This window comes from Danio rerio, chromosome 13, assembly GCF_049306965.1.
Source record: "Danio rerio strain Tuebingen ecotype United States chromosome 13, GRCz12tu, whole genome shotgun sequence".
NCBI classification, from domain to species: domain Eukaryota; kingdom Metazoa; phylum Chordata; class Actinopteri; order Cypriniformes; family Danionidae; genus Danio; species Danio rerio.
The window spans coordinates 9070045-9088185 of NC_133188.1; the positions used below are offsets into that span (position 1 = coordinate 9070045).

Genomic DNA, 18141 nt, shown 5'->3' on the forward strand with positions numbered 1-18141 from the left:
CTTAATAGACCAAGCTATCCTCCTGGACAACCGCCTGAGAGAAAGAAGACTAACCCCCTGCTATGTTCCTTCACGTTCTCCCAACCTCCCCAATACCCCATATGCTACTGAGTCACCTCAGTTTTCAGAACCAGATTCCCCAGAGCCTATGCAACTAGGCCGTGCCCGGCTAACTCTTCAGGAACGCACTCGCCGTATGAAGAGCCGTCTCTGCCTCTATTGTGGTGGGTCTGGTCATTTCCGTTCTGATTGTCCTGAGTTGAAGGAAAACTCACCATCCCAGGCAGTAAGGAGAGAGCTGTCTCGGGAGTGACCCAATTCGTCTCTCCTAGCAATTCCAGTCTGCTCTTACCCATCACTTTAACATTTGAGTCTAAGGAACATCAACTTCAAGCACTTGTTGATTCTGGAGCAGCGGGGAACTTCATGGATCAGACACTAGCAACTAATCTCAAGATTCCCCTTAAACTGTTAGATAACCCTCTGGAGGTGACCGCTTTGGATAGGAGACCGATAGCTCCCGGAGCTGTTACCCATCTTACTGTTCCTCTGCATGTCTCTGTGTTCCACCACAAGGAGGAGATATCCTTTTATTTGATTGAGTCCCCTGACCTGCCCTTGATCTTTGGCTATCCCTGGCTTACTCTTCATAACCCCCACATTGATTGGTCTAATGGCGAAATTCTCCACTGGGGCCCCCTGTGTCACAAAGTTTGCTTAGATCCACCTAGTAATAATCCCGAGTCTCAAGACCCTGTTGACCTTTCTCGAGTCCCACCCCAGTATCACTCCTTTCACTCGGTCTTCAGCAAACAGAAAGCTTCTGTCTTACCCCCACATAGACCATATGATTGTGCCATAGAGCTAATGCCCGGCCAGTGCCCCCCTCGTGGTCGGGTGTTTTCATTGTCTCCTCCTGAGCAAACGGCCATGGAGACATATATCATGGAGGGCCTTAAAGCAAGGATCATCCGTTCTTCCACATCTCCGGCAGGTGCAGGTTTTTTCTTTGTGGGGAAGAAGGATGGAGGTCTCCGGCCCTGCATAGATTACAGAGCTCTCAATAAGGTAACAATCCGGAATCGTTATCCCCTTCCCCTTATGGCCACTGCCTTCGAGTTACTCCAGAAAGCCACCATATTTTCTAAACTGGACCTGCGCAATGCCTACCACTTGGTACGGATCAAGCAGGGCGATGAGTGGAAGACGGCATTTAATACCCCTACAGGCCACTATGAGTATTTGGTCATGCCCTTCGGCCTTACTAACGCTCCTGCAGTTTTTCAGGCTCTCATAAATGATGTCCTAAGGGAGATGCTGAACAAGTTTGTTTTTGTCTACTTAGATGACATCCTGATCTTCTCGAGTTCTCTCCAAGAGCATGAGAGTCACGTCAGAAAGGTATTAAGACGTCTTCAGGAGAACCATCTATTTGTTAAACCCGAGAAATGTGAGTTTCACACCACTGAGGTCTTGTTCTTGGGCTTCATCATTAAACCAGGGCAGGTACAGATGGATCCCAAGAAGGTCCAGGCAGTGTTGGACTGGCCAGCTCCTACCTCTGTAAAGGAGGTTCAGAGGTTCATAGGATTTGCCAATTTCTATAGGAAATTTGTTCAGAATTTCAGCTCCGTGGTGGCTCCCCTGACAGCCCTTACAAAAGTGGGTTCAGCCAGAATTTCCTGGAATCCGGAGGCTGAGGCGGCTTTCAGGGAACTCAAACGCAGATTTACCTCTGCACCCATCCTTACTATCCCGAATCCAGAATTACCCTTTGTGGTCGAAGTTGATGCCTCAGATGTGGGAGTGGGAGCTGTGCTATCCCAAAGGGGGAAAGATAACTGTCTTCATCCATGTGCATTTCTTTCCCATCGTCTCAGTTCCTGTGAACGTAACTATCACGTTGGAGACCGAGAACTACTGGCTGTAAAGTTGGCATTGGAGGAATGGAGGCACTGGCTCGAGGGTGCCAAGCATCCGTTTCAAGTACTGACTGACCACAAGAACTTGGAGTATATCCAGCAGGCTAAACGCCTTACTCCCCGTCAAGCCAGGTGGTCCCTCTTCTTTAACCGGTTTGACTTTGTTCTATCCTACCGCTCTGGATCCAAGAACCTAAAACCAGATGCTCTGTCCCGAATATACAGTAACACTCCCCGGGAGAGGAACCCAGAAGCTATCATTCCCCAATCCAAGATTCTTGCACCCCTCAGATGGGGGTTTGAGTCAGCCATCCGTAAAGCCCAGATTCAAGATCCAGACCCAGGTGGCGGCCCTACTAACCGATTGTATGTTCCAAAGGCTGTTCGTTCTCAAGTTCTTCAATGGGCACACTCTTCCCGGCTGACCTGCCATCCAGGTATTTCCCGCACCTTGGACTTTTTGCAAAGACGCTTCTGGTGGCCTACAGCTAAAAAGGACGTAATATCATTGGTTAGGGCCTGCCCAGTTTGCAACCGGGGAAAAACCTCACATCTTCCCCCCCAAGGTCTTCTGCACCCTCTGCCTATTCCTCACCGACCATGGTCCCACCTCTCAATGGACTTCATTACTGGCCTCCCACCCTCCCATGGAAACACCGTTATTCTGGTCATTGTCGACCGGTTCTCCAAGGCTGCCCGATTCATTCCTTTACCAAAACTCCCATCTGCTAAGGAGACAGCAGACCTCATTACTTCCCATGTTTTTCGAGTCTTTGGAATTCCACAGGACATTGTGTCGGACCGGGGACCCCAGTTCTCATCTCGGTTCTGGAGATCTTTTTGTCAGTCATTGGGTGCATCCATTAGTTTGTCTTCTGGTTTTCATCCCGAGTCTAATGGACAGACAGAAAGGATTAATCAGAGTCTCGAGACCACGTTAAGGTGCATGGTGGGTCACAACCCTTCATCATGGTCCTCATACCTCCTATGGGCTGAATATGCTCACAACACTCTGCGCTCATCCTCCACTGGGTTATCCCCCTTTGAGTGCCAGTTTGGATTCTCCCCTGCCCTCTTCCCTGAGCAAGAGATTCAAGTGGCTGTTCCCTCTGTACAGCAGCATATTAATCGATGCCGTCGGACCTGGAGAGTAGTCCGCCGAAAACTCATCCAAACCTCTAACCAGTACCAGAGGCAGGCTAACCTTAGACGCAGATCTGCTCCCTCCCTTCGAGTTGGTCAACGGGTTTGGCTCTCCACTCGGAACCTTCCCCTTCGGATAGAGTCCCCCAAGCTTAACCAACGCTACATCGGACCATTTAAAATTATCAGGAGAGTAAACCCAGTTTCTTATCGGCTAGAAATACCTAGGTCATTTAAGATTAATCCCACCTTTCATGTATCTCTCCTAAAACCTGTGTTGTGTTCTTCTTTTGTTCCCTCTGACAGATCCCCTCCTCCTCCTCGCAACATTGGGGGTAAGCCTGCCTACACAGTCCGCAGGATACTGGATGTTCGGAGGGTGCAACGGTCTCGACAGTATCTTGTGGACTGGGAGGGGTATGGTCCCGAGGAGCGCTCCTGGATTCCCGCTAAGGACATCCTTGACCCCAAGTTGATCCGGGATTTTCAAGCTCGCAGTTCGGGTGGTCTTGGTGGGAACGTCAGGAGCCGTTCCTAGAGGGGGGGGTCCTGTCATATTCTGAGCTATTATTTGTTTTCTCCACAAGATGTCGCCATTTTCCCCAGTGTTTCTGTTTGTGGTTCATTTGTGTTAATTTGGTTCAGCTGTGTCTTGTTAAGACTAGACTATATATTCTACCCTCTTGTCTTCACTTGTCACTTGGTTTTTGAGTTTGATGTGCTACCGCTGTTGCCGTAAGTCCTCTTGTTATTACCTTTTGTATTTTTTTGGCTATAGTACCAGTTGCTCTACGGAGAACTTTATGTTTGTTACTGCTTAGCTTTTGGAGTTCCTATGTTTTTGCCTGGCGGCTTTTTCTTGATGATTTTGGATTTCCTTAATAAACACCTTTGTTTGAACTAGACTTTGTGCCTTAGCAATTGGGTTCACCAACTCTCCCTGTGGCTCATCGTTAAACCACTGGTCTACTACACCAGCGACCCGGGTTCGAGCCTTGGGCTCATCACATAATCTAAGGGCCCCACAGAAGAATGAACTCCCAACTCATCCAGCATATGTTTTACGCAGCGGAAGCCCTTCCAGCTGCAACCCATCACTGGGAAACACACACACACACACACACACACACAGTATGGACAATTTAGCTTACCCAATTCACCTATAGCGCATGTCCTTTGACTTGTGGGGGAAACCTGAGCACCCGGAGGAAACCTACGCCAACACGGGGAGAACATGCACACTGCACACAAAAATGGCACCTGACCCAGCCGTGGCTGGAATCAGCGACCTTCTTGCCGTAAGGCGACAGCGCTACCCACTGCGCCTCCATTTATTTATTTTTATTTATTTATTTGTTTGTCTGTCTGTCAAATCCATCTATTCATCTATCAAAAATACAGTATAAGAATACTGTATAAATTGTGGAATGATATTACTATAATTTCAAATAGTTTTCTCGTTGATTGTAGTTTTCTAAAGATTAATTTTGCATTATCATTTCATTCAGTGTTACATGATCCTACAGAAATAATATATTATGATTAGTTTTTTTTTATAATCAATCATTATAATTATCTTACATATTTTTTGTATAATATAGAAATTTGGGAAAGTTGTTATCAGAAAGTAAAGAAAATATTAACATTTTACTCAAACCTATAACAAAGTAACAAATAATAATAGTAATAATAACTAATAATAATAATGTAAATATTGCCTGCACAAAATCTAAGTACATGATATTTCCACATTTCTTAAGTCTGCTTTATGAGCCTCACCAACTGTAGCCCCAGTAGTGGTGGAAAGAGTACTGAAGATTCATTCTTAAGTAAAAGTACCATTACTTGCCTAAAAATGTAATGCAGTAGAGTACAATTATCTGTTGTAAATATTACTCAAAGTATGAGTAAAAAGACCTTTCAAAAGTACTCAAGAGTAGTGAGTAGTGAGTATTGTGCTGATGAAAGCTAATGCATTTACATGTAATTGTGGATGTGTGTAAACGTAACATTCTGTAGTGCATTTAGTATTGCCCAGCAGACACACAATGTCATAAGACGTTAATATTAGCTTAGATTTAGGTTGTGATGTCAGGTGACGAAAATTCAATGTCTAGCCAGTGTTTAAGGACAACATTACTTTGGTGTCCAATAGAAACGTCAAATGACGTTGAATTCAGCTTATGTTAGAAAGTTACCAAAATCCAACATCGAGCCAGCGTCATATTGACGTCAAATACTGACATTTATTAATCAGGTATGGCATTTAAAATCCAACATCTGATAGACGTCATAGTAGTAACATCCACACAACGTCAAGCTGTAACATCATTAGACGTTGATATTTGGTTGATTTTAGGTTGGACGTTTTCTAATCCCCATAGACAAGAAAAAATAAAGTAGTGACTGCGGAAAGTAGGAAAGTACTGGAGTAAAAGTACCGATACAGCACAAAAAAATGTACTTGGGGAAAAGTACACATTTTTAAATCTTCTTAGTAAATCACAATTCCTGCGATAAACTACTCAATTACAAAAGTTTGAGTATTTGTAATTTGTTACTTTACACCTCTGAACCCCACAGCTACATACACACACACATATGTTCAGATTTTAGCCTGAAATGTATTATTTTGTAAAAAAAAAAAAAAAAAAGTAGAGAAGAAAAAGTGTCTCTATTGTAAGAAGCAGAACCCACCCAGAATCTATCCCTTGAGAGACGCCCGGGCAGAGCTTGTGACAGCTGTTCTGCTCTAACTGACTTCAACTTTAATGTCAAATCTGTCTATCTGTGTGTGTCTGTCTGTTTGTTTGTTGCAGTTCCTTATCCAGTTCTGTTTTATCTACTCATCAAACCTAGTTTCACTCACTGTAGGGACTTGATGAATGTTTTTTTGGTTACTGTATACAACTCTTCTCCTCTTATTTGCATAGATAGGGAATTTTGAAAAGTAGTGGCCCAAATTTCAGTTCTCCTCTATGTACTTCCTCATATATCAGACTGGCGACTTCTCTGAAAAATTCAATGGGTCGAAGTCTTGGTGAATATGAGATGACAAAGCATGTAAACCATGTGGCTATATGCTATTTTTAGAAAATGGTTTGTTTTAATATAACGTCTGGACGTCTATCGTGGAGAAGCTGCAGGTGTGAGTAGGGCACCGGCGGGACTCCTCTGTCACTGTCTATTTTCAGGAATCAGTCTCATGCACTCAGCATCAGCTCGGGATACGGCCTAGTCCAGGATAATGGATACCTTAGGATCAACTCTTCACAGGTCTTGGATCGCATTAATGGCGCTGCATAGTCTCTAAGGACCTCAGAATGAGTATCCCCAGGTGGAAATAGATTAGGTTATAGTATATCCAAATTCAATAGTTTAGAAAGGATCCACAATAAGCAGGTGAACTGCTCAAATAAAAATGACATGGTTATAGTATATCCAAATTCCTGAAGTGGTATAAAAATAGAAGCACAGTCTTTGCAAGCCAAGCTAGATCATGGCTGTGGCTCATCATTTTGTACATAATGAGAACTGAAAATCACATTTCCCAAAGCAAAATCTACAATTTAGGTATTCCATCATCTAACATAATAATAACAATGATAATCTCAAGCTGTGTTTAGCAATTAAAGCAGGGAACCTCAACTGAATGTGCTCAATAAGCCCTCATAAGACGTTGCTTGAACAGCTGTCATGTTGTGCTGTCATTTAGAATAGTCTGCTGCTGCTGCATTTAAAATGCAACATGAATCTTAGTTCCTCTTGGTGTAAGCTATACACCAGTTCTGTGATGTGATGCCATGGGTATTTGTGGGACAGCAATCATCTTAAATTGTCAAAAAGACAGTGGAAATGTGTTCTTGTGTAAGTGAAGTCCATATTTTAGCTTGTTTCTGGGTTAAACAGACTTTGACTTTCATGAGTGACAGATGCAAAAAGCAAACATATTTCATGGTTCGGGGAGCAGCAGAGCAAATGGCATTAGTTACTGACATATGTGCTTAAAGAGACTGTTGACATGATGGCTTTTATTGAGATAGCACAGAGACATACTGCCATCAAGAAGACGTCATTTATGGAAGGTATATTGTTATTTGATTAAGACTCATCCTACATGTGCTCAGCAGTGTGGTTTCTTAGTTACAGAGTGAATGTGATTGGATGGTTCAGTTATGTCCTCTATTGGACCGTCATGAAATAAAGCAACAGACAAAGATGACCACTGACTGTTGAGCGTCTGAAGTTTGTATAGTCAGAATTGGCAAAGATTTAGCTGATGTGACAATATATGCTGTGTTAAATTTGTTTGTCTCAACTTTGTTACAGCCATCACAATTAAAAGTTGTTTATAGTGGTTTTACAAACATTGAAAATCTTTCCTTTGTACATTTGTTGATATAATAGAGGTTAAATAATATCAACAAATCACATATTCTTAATTTGATTGCATTTGTGTCACATCTTTTTTTTTTTTTAATTGGGGTTGTAGTTAAAGATTTGTTGTGTTTTTACTTGACTTGATTTGCATTTATATAGTAAGATTAGTTTCAAGTTGCTTTCTCAAACTTTCTCAGCATCAGCAGTGTTTACAGTGTTTTAAATATGTTTAAATTCCTTAAATTTCTGATATTCATATCTCTATTATACAGTATCATCTTCACTTTATTAGGTACACCTAACTAGTACTGGATTGGTCCCCCTTTTTCCTTTAGAACTGCTTTAATCCTTTGTGGCATAGATTCAACAAGGTACTGGAAATATTCCTTAGAGGTTTTGGTTCATAATGACATGATAACATCACACAGTTGCTGCAGATTTGTCGGCTGCACATCCATGATGTGAATCTCCCATTCCACCACATTCCAAAGGTGCTCTAGTGGATTGAGATATGGTGACTGTTGAGGCAATTTGAGTACAGTGTCTCTCATTGTCATGTTCAAGAAACCAGTCTGAGAATATTAGCTTTATGGCACGTTATCCTGCTGAAAGTAGCCATCAGAATATGGGTACACTGTGGTCTTGAAGGGATGGACATGGTCAGAGACAATACTCGGGTAGGCTGTGGCAATGACACAAAGCTCCATTGGTATTAATGGGCCCAAAGTGTGCAAAGAAAATATCCTCCACACCATTACACTACCACCACCAGCCTGAACCGTTTATACAAGGCAGGATGGATCCATGCTTTCATGTTGTTGATGCCAAATTCTGACTCTACCACCCGAATGTTGCAGCAGAAATCGAGACTCATCAGACCAAACAACATTTTTCTATTCTTCTATTGTCCAATTTTGGTGAGCCTGTGCAAATTGTAGCCTCAGTTTCCTGTTCTTAGCTGACAGGAGTGGCACCTGTGGTTTTCTTACTGCTGTAGCCCATCCGCTTCAAGGTTGGATGTGTTGTGCCTTCGGAGATGCTCTTCTGCAGACCTCGGTTGTAACGAGTGGTTATTTGAGTTACTGTTGCCTTTCTATCAGCTCAAACCAGTCTGGCCATTCTCCTCTGACATCAACATTTGGCATTTGCGCCCACAGAACTGCCCTTCACAGGATATTTTCTTTTTTGGACCAACGTTAGAGATGGTTGTGCGTGAAAATCCCAGTAGATCAGCAGTTTCTGAAATACTCAGACCAGCCGGTCTAGCACCAACAGACATGCCACGATCAAAGTGACTTAAATCACCTCTCTTCCTCATTCTGATGCTCGGTTAAACAGCAGCAGGTCATCTTGACCATGTCTACACGCCTAAAGGCAGTGAGTTGCTGCCATGTGATTGGCTGATTAGAAATTTGCCTTAACGAGCAGGTGTACCTAATAAAGTGGCCAGTGAGTGTATAAGAGAAGTGATATACGCTGACTTTCTCCTGCTTGCTGCATGTGTCACATTCAGGTGCATAGATTCCAGAGTTAATCTCAAGTTGTGGGTTAAACCCCAAATTGGCAGTGAAAATGTTGAGAAACAACTTAACCAGGTTGGATTTGTTCGGTTTTGTCAAACTGAAACTTGCACCGAGTTGTTTAACTTATTTTGTGCAACAAACCCCATTTTGTGCAACCAGCCCCCTTAGCTCAAACTATATTTCGTTATCTTTTGTACTGTCATTGTCTCTGATTTCTTGAAGTTTATCTCAATTTGTTCTCTTCATAGGTTTGTCTTTGGATCATCAGTCTATGTCAGGTGCTTCTCGTGTTAGGTTGTCTGAGAGAGAAGAAGAATGCCAAACCTGTTATCTCATGGCCTGTGATGCTGGCCTGTTGTACCTGCAAGAGCTTGACAAGGTATGTGAGGGACTGATTCAGAACATTTCTTCATAATGTATTCTCTATTGGTATTGTGGTGTCTCATAGTATATTAAGTGTCTCATGAATGATTCAAATGAAAAAAGCCCCCTGTTCCTAATAAATCGGTGTCTTTCTCAGTCTATGTGCCTTTCAGTCTCTCTATCTGTCTATAATATATAAAAATCAATGTACATTTCTGTGTTTATGTATTCGCTATTTGCAGTGACCATTATACAGTATCTTGCTATGGTATCTGTCCATAGACTGTTTGCACACCAAGTTCCAAAACAGCTAAAAGCGCTTCATCAGTCCCTCATTTTGATTTGGACCCAGGCTTCTTCCTGCAGGCAGCTCTTCAGAGTGCATACCTGTCACTGTTGAGGAAAGGGTGAGCTTGAACCCGCAATTCACACTGTACAGTCTTCTGACCACATGTTGATTTTTATCCATTTATGGGCTTTGTGTGTGTATATAACTGGGGCGTGTGTAAACATTGCTGGTGTTCACAATGTGTGCAGTGAATGTGCCAATAAAGTCCAGCAGGTGTCAGCACTTTCATATAGATGGTCTCACATGAGGTCTTTTTTTTTTCGAGTGGAATTGGCTTTTTATTTCATACAGCAGGGGTTCTCAACTGGTTTGGCCATGGGACCCACATTTTTACATGGTCATCAAGCCGCGATCCAAATTTTTGGGAGCTATAATATAATTTTAGGAATTATAATTCATTTGTATTTATTTGTTAACATACACAAGTAGTGACAGATAAATAATAAGAAAATCACCAAGACTTACAAATAAACAATACTTTATTCAATTCAATTCAATTCAGCTTTATTTGTATAGCGCTTTTACAATGTAGATTGTGTCAAAGCAGCTTCACATAAATGGTCATAGTAACTGGAACAGTGTGGTTCAGGTATTAGTGTTTAAGTTCAGTTCAGTTCAGTTTAGCTCAGTTCAGTGTGATTTAATCATATCTGAGAGTTCAAACACTGAAGAGCAAATTCATCGATGCGTAGATCAGATTATATCTGTCATTTAACAAAATGTATCAAATTATAGGAATATTACTAAGGTAAAACGTCAAATACTGTAAACAGTGGTTAGGGTAAGGAAAAGTTCAGTTGCCATTAACTAAACTGAACTGTTAATAAAACGTTAGCACTGATCCTGTTGAACAAAACAAACCAGCAATCTAAAGTAAAATGATTAAAATAATCATAACCATTTTTATAATAATCACCAGTTATTTGTACTTCTGCTTTTGTGGGGGTTTTCTTGGCCTTTGCTACACAGTGAGCACAGTAAGATGAGCGGAGTGCCTGTACTTGTTTTGAACATAAAGATGTTTGGCACTTTTGTGATGCGTCTTTGAAAATAGTCCACAGGTTTGCAACTGGATGTTTGGTTTTTAAATGTCGTTTTAATTTGTAAGGTTTCATGCACTCTTGTAAGAGCACTTCACTACACACTGAAGCCTTTTTGTCGTCAATATATGTAAATCCACACTTTACATATTCGGGGTCGTACTTGCGCTTGAAATTTCACATGTCAAACGGTACGGTTGTTGCGCGCGCATTACAGAATAAAAGTTCAATATAAGCAACATGAGTTAAAAATTAAACTTTTGTTGTACACTCCGCGACCCACCAGTTGAGAAACAGTATTTTCATACAGCATAGTAATTAAATAACTAAATGAATTAATTGCAAAATAAACATTAATTCTATATTGTCATTAATGTAATTTGTGTTTACCCTTATGTGCTGTTGGGGATGTTTTCATCCCTTCTGGTGTGATTTTGAGTCTTAATTTGGCCATACCTTTTTCTGTTTTAGCTAGCTAAATTATTTTTTGGTGACAAATCCTATTTTGACACATATTTTGAGAAAATGCTTTGAATTAAAAAAAAAAAAACCTCAATGATACACTCTGGACAAATTAACTACCCCTTTGTTATGTTAGAGATGAAATCATCCACTAAATTAAACTGCATTAAATGCATCAGATTAAAAAAAAAAACTTTTGTTTTGCTTAAATATGTTAATCAACCTCAGTCCTGATCAAAACTACTAAATGTTTTAAAATATTACAGGATTTTAACTCTTTTATTGCCAAATTTATAAATGATGTAACTGATTTAATGAAAAAAAAAACTAATAAAATCACGTATTTTCTATAAATAAAAAGTAATTGTGGACTGGATTTTCTTTTACCTTTTATTTTGTCTTAGACATGTGAAAAAACATTGCCTTTAGATGCATTGTTTTGGATAGTTTTTCATTTTTTTCTCACTAATTTACTGATGGTGGCGATTTCTGTCCAGAGAGGTCATGTTTTGATCCTCGATTGGTCTCACGCAGTCAAGTGATGCGATTTCGCAGGTCCGAGTTCACCAAGCTTGAACTTTGCACCGCAGCAACCTGCAAACCTTGACGCATGACCCTGCGTTTCTGGTGTGACGCATTCGCGTGCGTATGAATGGAAGTCTATGGGAGGAAAAGCCCAGTGTGTCCGTAGCTTTACTGGTATACTTGAAACACCCAGGCAGGTGTGTTGAGGCAAGTTAGAGCTAAACCCTGCTTTAGATAGGCCTGTGCAAAATAATCTTAGTTTCTGTATTTTATATGGAGTATAACAGCAAATTTGTGTGTAAAACAGATGTGTGTATGTGTCTGCGATATACACCTCAGCTGTCAGAACTATGTGGAGTTAAGAAAAACAAAGACTGTGTATTTATGCACCATCAGATGTGGTTATAATAGAAGCCAAAGGGGCAAAAACAGCCACCAACAGTAAACGGGAGTAAAAAAGGAAAATCTAACAATGCATTAAAGCCAATGTTGTTATTGATCGTTCACATGTCCAAGACTGTGATAAAAGTTAAACAAAATCCAATCCACAATTACTTTTTACCAAATTAGTTACCAAATTAGTGACATCATTTGTGAACTTGGCAATTAAAGAGTTAGGGCCCTATCATACACCCGGTGTAATGCGGTGCAAGGTGTGACGCAATTGTTGTTTGCTAGGGCCCTATCATACACCCAGTTCAATGCGGCGCAAGGCGCAACCCAATTGTTGTTTGCTAATCTCAGCTCGCCGCAAGAGTCTTTCTGACATTTTGCGCCACGCTGTTTAAATAGCAAATGCATTTGCGCTCATATGTGCGCCCATAGGCTGGTCTAAAAAAGGAGGTGTGTTGAGGTGTATTGCTGGTGCGTTGCTATTTTGAGAAACTATAATAGACTGTTCAATAGACCAGATCAAAGCCGGTCTATTGTCCAGCGCAGAGCGAGTTAGTTGTGCGCCTCGCTTACACATTGCTTAATACGGACAGGATGTACAGCAATACGCAAATATCTTTACATATGAAAAAGAATTAAAATATTAAGGATGTATATATAGGATATAATAAGAATATATATAGGTTATAATAAGAATATATATAGGATATAAATATGAAGGATTAAAATATTACAAAACATATAATTTTCCTGCCTACATCAATATGAAGACCATACTTGCATGCCTTCTTAATCTCTGGGGCTTTTTCAGTTCATTCATGACAACTTGCTTTTGTAAAATGTTATTATTTATTTATTATTACAGTATTATTTATTATATGCATATTTATATTTGTTTTATTAAAAACAAGCTTAGATTTGTCCACCTGTCAGGTTTTAGACCATATGGGGCACAGCATGTGTATTAGGATATAACTCAGGTTTTTGACCACACTTTATTATTATTGGTTATTTATTTGTTTGCTGGAAATTAGAACTAATTTCGAAATAGTTTTGAAACAAATCTTTGTGCTTAAACGAAATTAATTATTTATAAGCTAATGGATGTCTGTGCGTACAAGAAGTTTCCCTGTCGACGAGAGTGAAAGTGAAAGTAAGTAAGTAATGGGAGGTTCATCTCGCATTCTCGCTCTGTAGATGCTCTGTTTAACTGTTTTCTCGCTAGTGAAGCACTCAGTTTTTCCACTTACTAAGTCCATCATGTGAATAGCAAATGCGCTATGGCACAACGCAACTGACTCTTAGAGTGAATGGGAGATGATACTTTAATTGGTTTATTCTCAAAACACACCTATAACTCATTAAGAGAATAAGCTCAACCCTTTTAGGCCATGCCCCACGCGCAAAGTGGATTTTTCCGTTATTAAAATAGCAAAAGTGGATTCTGACGCGCCCTTAATGCTTTTGCGCCCTGCGCTTTGCACTTTGCTCATGGATCGTCAAAATAAATCCCTTAAAATCCGGTAATTTTTAAAAGCATTTAGTAGTTTTGGTCAGGACTGAGGTTCATTAAAGGATTTCTGAAAAAAATATTTATCTGATGCATTTTTACAGCAGTTTATTTCAGCGGATGTTTTGATTTTGTACAGTGTACAAGGGATGTTTACGTTAATGTAAAACAGAAAAGTAAAAATATATAAACTACCGGTCAAAAGTTTGAGGTTAGTACAATTCTTAAATGGTTTAAAATAAGCTAATCCTGCTCACCAAGGCTGCATTTATTTCAGCAAAAATACAGTACAAATTGTAAAATTGTGAAATGTTATTACCCTATAAAATAACTGTTCAAAAGTAGTTTATCATTTAATTTAATAATTTATTCCAGTGATTTTAAAGATACATTTTCAGCTTTATTACTCCAGCCTTCAGAGTCACATGATCCTTCAGAAATCACTCGGATATTAGTTGTCATTATTATTATTATTATTATTATTATTATTATTATTACTATTATTATTATTACTCATTCATTCATTTTCTTTTCAGTTTAGTCCCTTTATTAATCCGGGGTCACCACAGTGGAATGAACCACCAACTTATCCAGCACATTTTTACGCAGCGGATGCCCTTCTAGCCTCAACCCATCTTTGGGAAACATCCACACACACTCATACACTACGGACAATTTAGCCTACCCAATTCACCTGTACCGCATGTCTTTGGACTGTGGGGGAAACCGGAGCACCCGGAGGAAACCCACACGAACATAGGGCAAACTCCACACAGAAACACCTACTGACCAAGCCGAGGCTCGAACCAGCAACCTTCTTGCTGTGAGGCGACAGCACTACCTACTGCGCCACTGCATCACCCATTATTATTATTATTATTATTATTATTATTATTATTATTGTTATTAAATGGTAATGGTAATAAAAGCAACAATGACTGGAGCAATAATTTCTTTTAAAACTACATACAACATGAAAGCAGCTATTTAAAATTTCAATTAATATTAAACAATTGAACTTTTTTTTTTACACTTAATAAATGCCGCTTTGATGAACAGAATAATTACCTTAAATCATTAAAAAAAAAAAAAAAAAAAAAAACTTAGCCCAAACTTTTGACCCATAGTGTAGGTTACAGAATTTTATGTAAGGAATTTTTTGTACACCTTAAGCCTGTAAAATATATTAGATGTGTATTGAATCTTATAATGAAATTTGGCAGGTTTCTGGTCATCAAGTGATTTTTAGTCTTCTCAGTTGCACTTCTCTTTTCTCTGATTCATGCAATTCCACATAGTTCAGAGATGTAACTCAGAAATCATTCTAATATATTTAATGCTATATTTTTGTTGTAATATTTCACATTATTGTTGCTTAATGTTGTGTTATCAGTTGAAACTGTTCTGCATTTTTAAGGATACTTCAATTATTGATTTATTTAATCTTACTGAAAGTCTTACCAAACCTTTGTGCTGTGGTATACAATATAAGGAACATACAGTGGAATTATTCTAAACTTTGCCATTAGAATGATTATAATATCTAATTTTCATCTGCTTTCTTTTTAATAAGAGACACAATCTCATTTAGATGTGATATAAAAATAATCAGTGTTGTCTCTCTCTCTCATGATCTAATTTTTTGTTTAAATTTTATCAATTATTTTCCATGCATGTGTGTTAGTCACTTGGCTCAAGGTACACACCAGCTGCGGCGAGTCTTGCGGGCTGTGGAGAGTCGGGGATCTCAGAGTTTTCGCAAGGTTAGATCTTTGTATAAATGAGATTTTCGATTATCACAAACACACACTGACTTGTTGGTGTTGTTTCCCGTTGTGTCATGCTGTTTAGACGGTCGCACGCAGGCTTGCAGAGGTGTTACTGGGTTCAGTGTGTGAGGACGCTTACTGGGGTCCACTTTCTCCCCCACCACCTGGATGGCTGAAGAAAGAAGGAGCCACACATCCGAAAGATGCCATCTACCCCTCGTCCAAACCACCACAGCGCTACAGCACTGAGGGGTCAGCGTCTTATTTTGTCTATTTTTCTCTTTTATAATAAATCTGTATGATGAAAGCTATTTTGACACAATTACAAATTAAAAGCACAAATCTTGACATAATTGTCTAAATTGTATAAGTTTAATTAGATGTCTCCTGTCTGTCCTGTGCTGTTATAATCATGTAGAATATGTCTTAAAGATACTTTTGTACAGAACTTTGTACACAGCTTGTTTTTTTAGAGCAAACACTCCACATATGCCTTGGAGATATACAGTGGGTATGGAATATATTCAGAGCCTCTTAAATTTTTCACTCTTTTTTCTATTATATTTATATTGCATTTAAACAGCACTCCGTATTGATAGAAAAATACTAAATTGTTGACATTTTTGCAGATTTATTAAAAAGGGAAGCTGAAATATTACATGGTCCTAAGTATTCAGACCCTTTGCTTGGTATTTAGCAGAAGCACCCTTTTGGTCTAATACAGCCATGAGTCTTTTTGGGAAAGATGCTAAGTTTTCGCACGTGGATTTGGGAAGCCTCTGCCATTCCTCCTTGCAGATCCTCTCCAGTTCTGTCAGGTTGGATGGTAAATGTTGGTGGACTGCCATTTTTAGGTTTCTCCAGATATGCTTAATTGGATTTAAGTCAGGGCTCTGGCTGGGCCATTGAAGATCAGTCACAGAGTTGTTGTGAAGCCACTCCTTCATTATTTTAGCTTTGTGCTTAGGGTCATTGTATTGTTGGCCCAGTCTGAGGTCTTGAGCCCTCTGGAGACGGGATTCATCCAGGACACCACCATGCTTCACTGTTGGGACTGTATCGGACAGGAGTAGTGCCTGTTTTTCTCCCACATATCACTTAGAATTAAGATCAAAAAGATTTATCTTGGTCTCATCAGACCAGGTGTTTTTTTTTGGCAAACTCCATGTGCGCTTTCATGTGTCTTGCACTGAGGAGAGGCTTTAGGTGGGTCACTCTGCCATAAAGCCCAAACTGGTAGAGGGCTGCAGTGATGGTTGACTTTCTACAGCTTTTTCCTATCTCCAGACTGCATCTTTTAAGCTCAGCCACAATGATCTTTGGGTTCTTCTTTACCTCTCTCACCAAGGCTCTTCTTCCCTGATAACTCAGTTTGGCCTGATGGGTTCTGGTCGCCCCTAATGTCTTTAAGGTGCAGTATGTATGTTTGATACCCAGCTTTTGAACTAGAACTTACATTTCTGGATCAAAACAAACGCAAGCGCAGGTTGCCAGATTGATGGAGCGAGTCTGGCTATTGAACCTAAAGGCTGATTTAAGTCTTGTTCTAAATAAAAGCAGCGGCACGCGATAGAAGGAATATTTTCTATATTAAATGTTTTTTGTTCTAACCAGCACCTCAAACTGATATATTAGAAACAGCTTCTATATCTTGCGGAACAACAGAAAACTAACATGATCACCTCTTGTACACCTCATGTGCTTTATTCAGTGTTAAATGCTAATAATGTGAGCTTGAATGCCATTTTACATGACATTTATTGCCATACAACTGAAAGCAGCAGCAGATAGTTCACCTCAGATCTTGAAAATAAAATAAACCACTTGATATTGGACTTTAGAACTGAGAAATAATGCAAAACAACACACATCAGTGATTCAGCATCTACATTTAATAATGTTTAAGAGTTTTAATATGTATCAATTAGATTATAAACCTCACCATTTCATGAGTGAGTGCATATACTGTGCTTCTGAATGGCTGTATTTACATTTCTGTCGTGTTTCGTCTCGTGCAAAGAGCCAAATAGCATATCATTGCAAATCTCGTCATGTAGCATGTTGTTAGGATACAGGGTTACAATGTAACCTGCTCACTTAATATATATGCTCGTAATATTTAGATTTTTTGCTAATTAATAACCTCATGTGAAACTTTGAATCTGCATCTCATTTTGGAGTCTGCTACTGTCCACCGGAGATCGCATTACGGTCACGGACACATGCTTTAAGAGCCTTTTTGAATGAATGAATGAATGAATAAATTATATGTGGTTTTCCACCAAGGCAACCCAGGGTGCTGAAACATAATTGGCTAAACTGGCATTGGGCAGGTTAAAAGAACCAAAATAAAGACAGCATTCCGACAAGGAAACATATTTTCAAAGCAGAATATCTGACTTCAGCATTGTTTTTCAGATGAACAAGAATGTTCACTTAGCATGTTTCTGAAATATCTGCAAACATATTATGGTATTTTCATGCTTTAGAAAAGTCAAAAACTTACACACAGCACCTTTAAGGATTATGTAGGCCACTGTGCTCTTAGGAAGTGCAGCAGATTTTTTTTGTAACCTTGGCGGGATTTCTGTCTCTGAGTTCTTCGGGCAGTTCCTTTGACCTCATGATTCTCATTTGCTCTGACATGCATTGTGAGCTGTAAGGTCTTATATAGACAGGTGTGTGGCTTTCCTAACCAAGTCCAATCAAACACAGCTGGTATCAAATGAAGGTGTAGAACCATCTCAAGCATGATTAGAAGA

The 18141-nt window shown here is 39.6% G+C and overlaps 1 protein-coding gene across 6 annotated transcripts in view; it reads left to right on the forward strand.

The window, feature by feature from the left end:
• The window catches only part of ttc7a (tetratricopeptide repeat domain 7A), a 73256-nt gene that overhangs the window by 10363 nt on the left and 44752 nt on the right, over window positions 1-18141 (forward strand). For 5 of the 6 annotated variants that reach the window (XR_012389126.1, XM_073920588.1, XM_073920589.1 and 2 more), the window contains exons 4-7: window positions 9217-9347; window positions 9614-9738; window positions 15295-15373; window positions 15462-15631. Coding sequence is in view for 4 of the 6 variants with exons in the window: in XM_073920588.1 (XP_073776689.1) it covers window positions 9217-9347; window positions 9614-9738; window positions 15295-15373; window positions 15462-15631 (505 nt within the window). In the remaining 2 variants the exon portion in view is untranslated. The remainder of the gene's footprint in view (window positions 1-9216; window positions 9348-9613; window positions 9739-15294; window positions 15374-15461; window positions 15632-18141) is intronic. The other variant, XM_073920590.1, reaches the window with a different exon arrangement.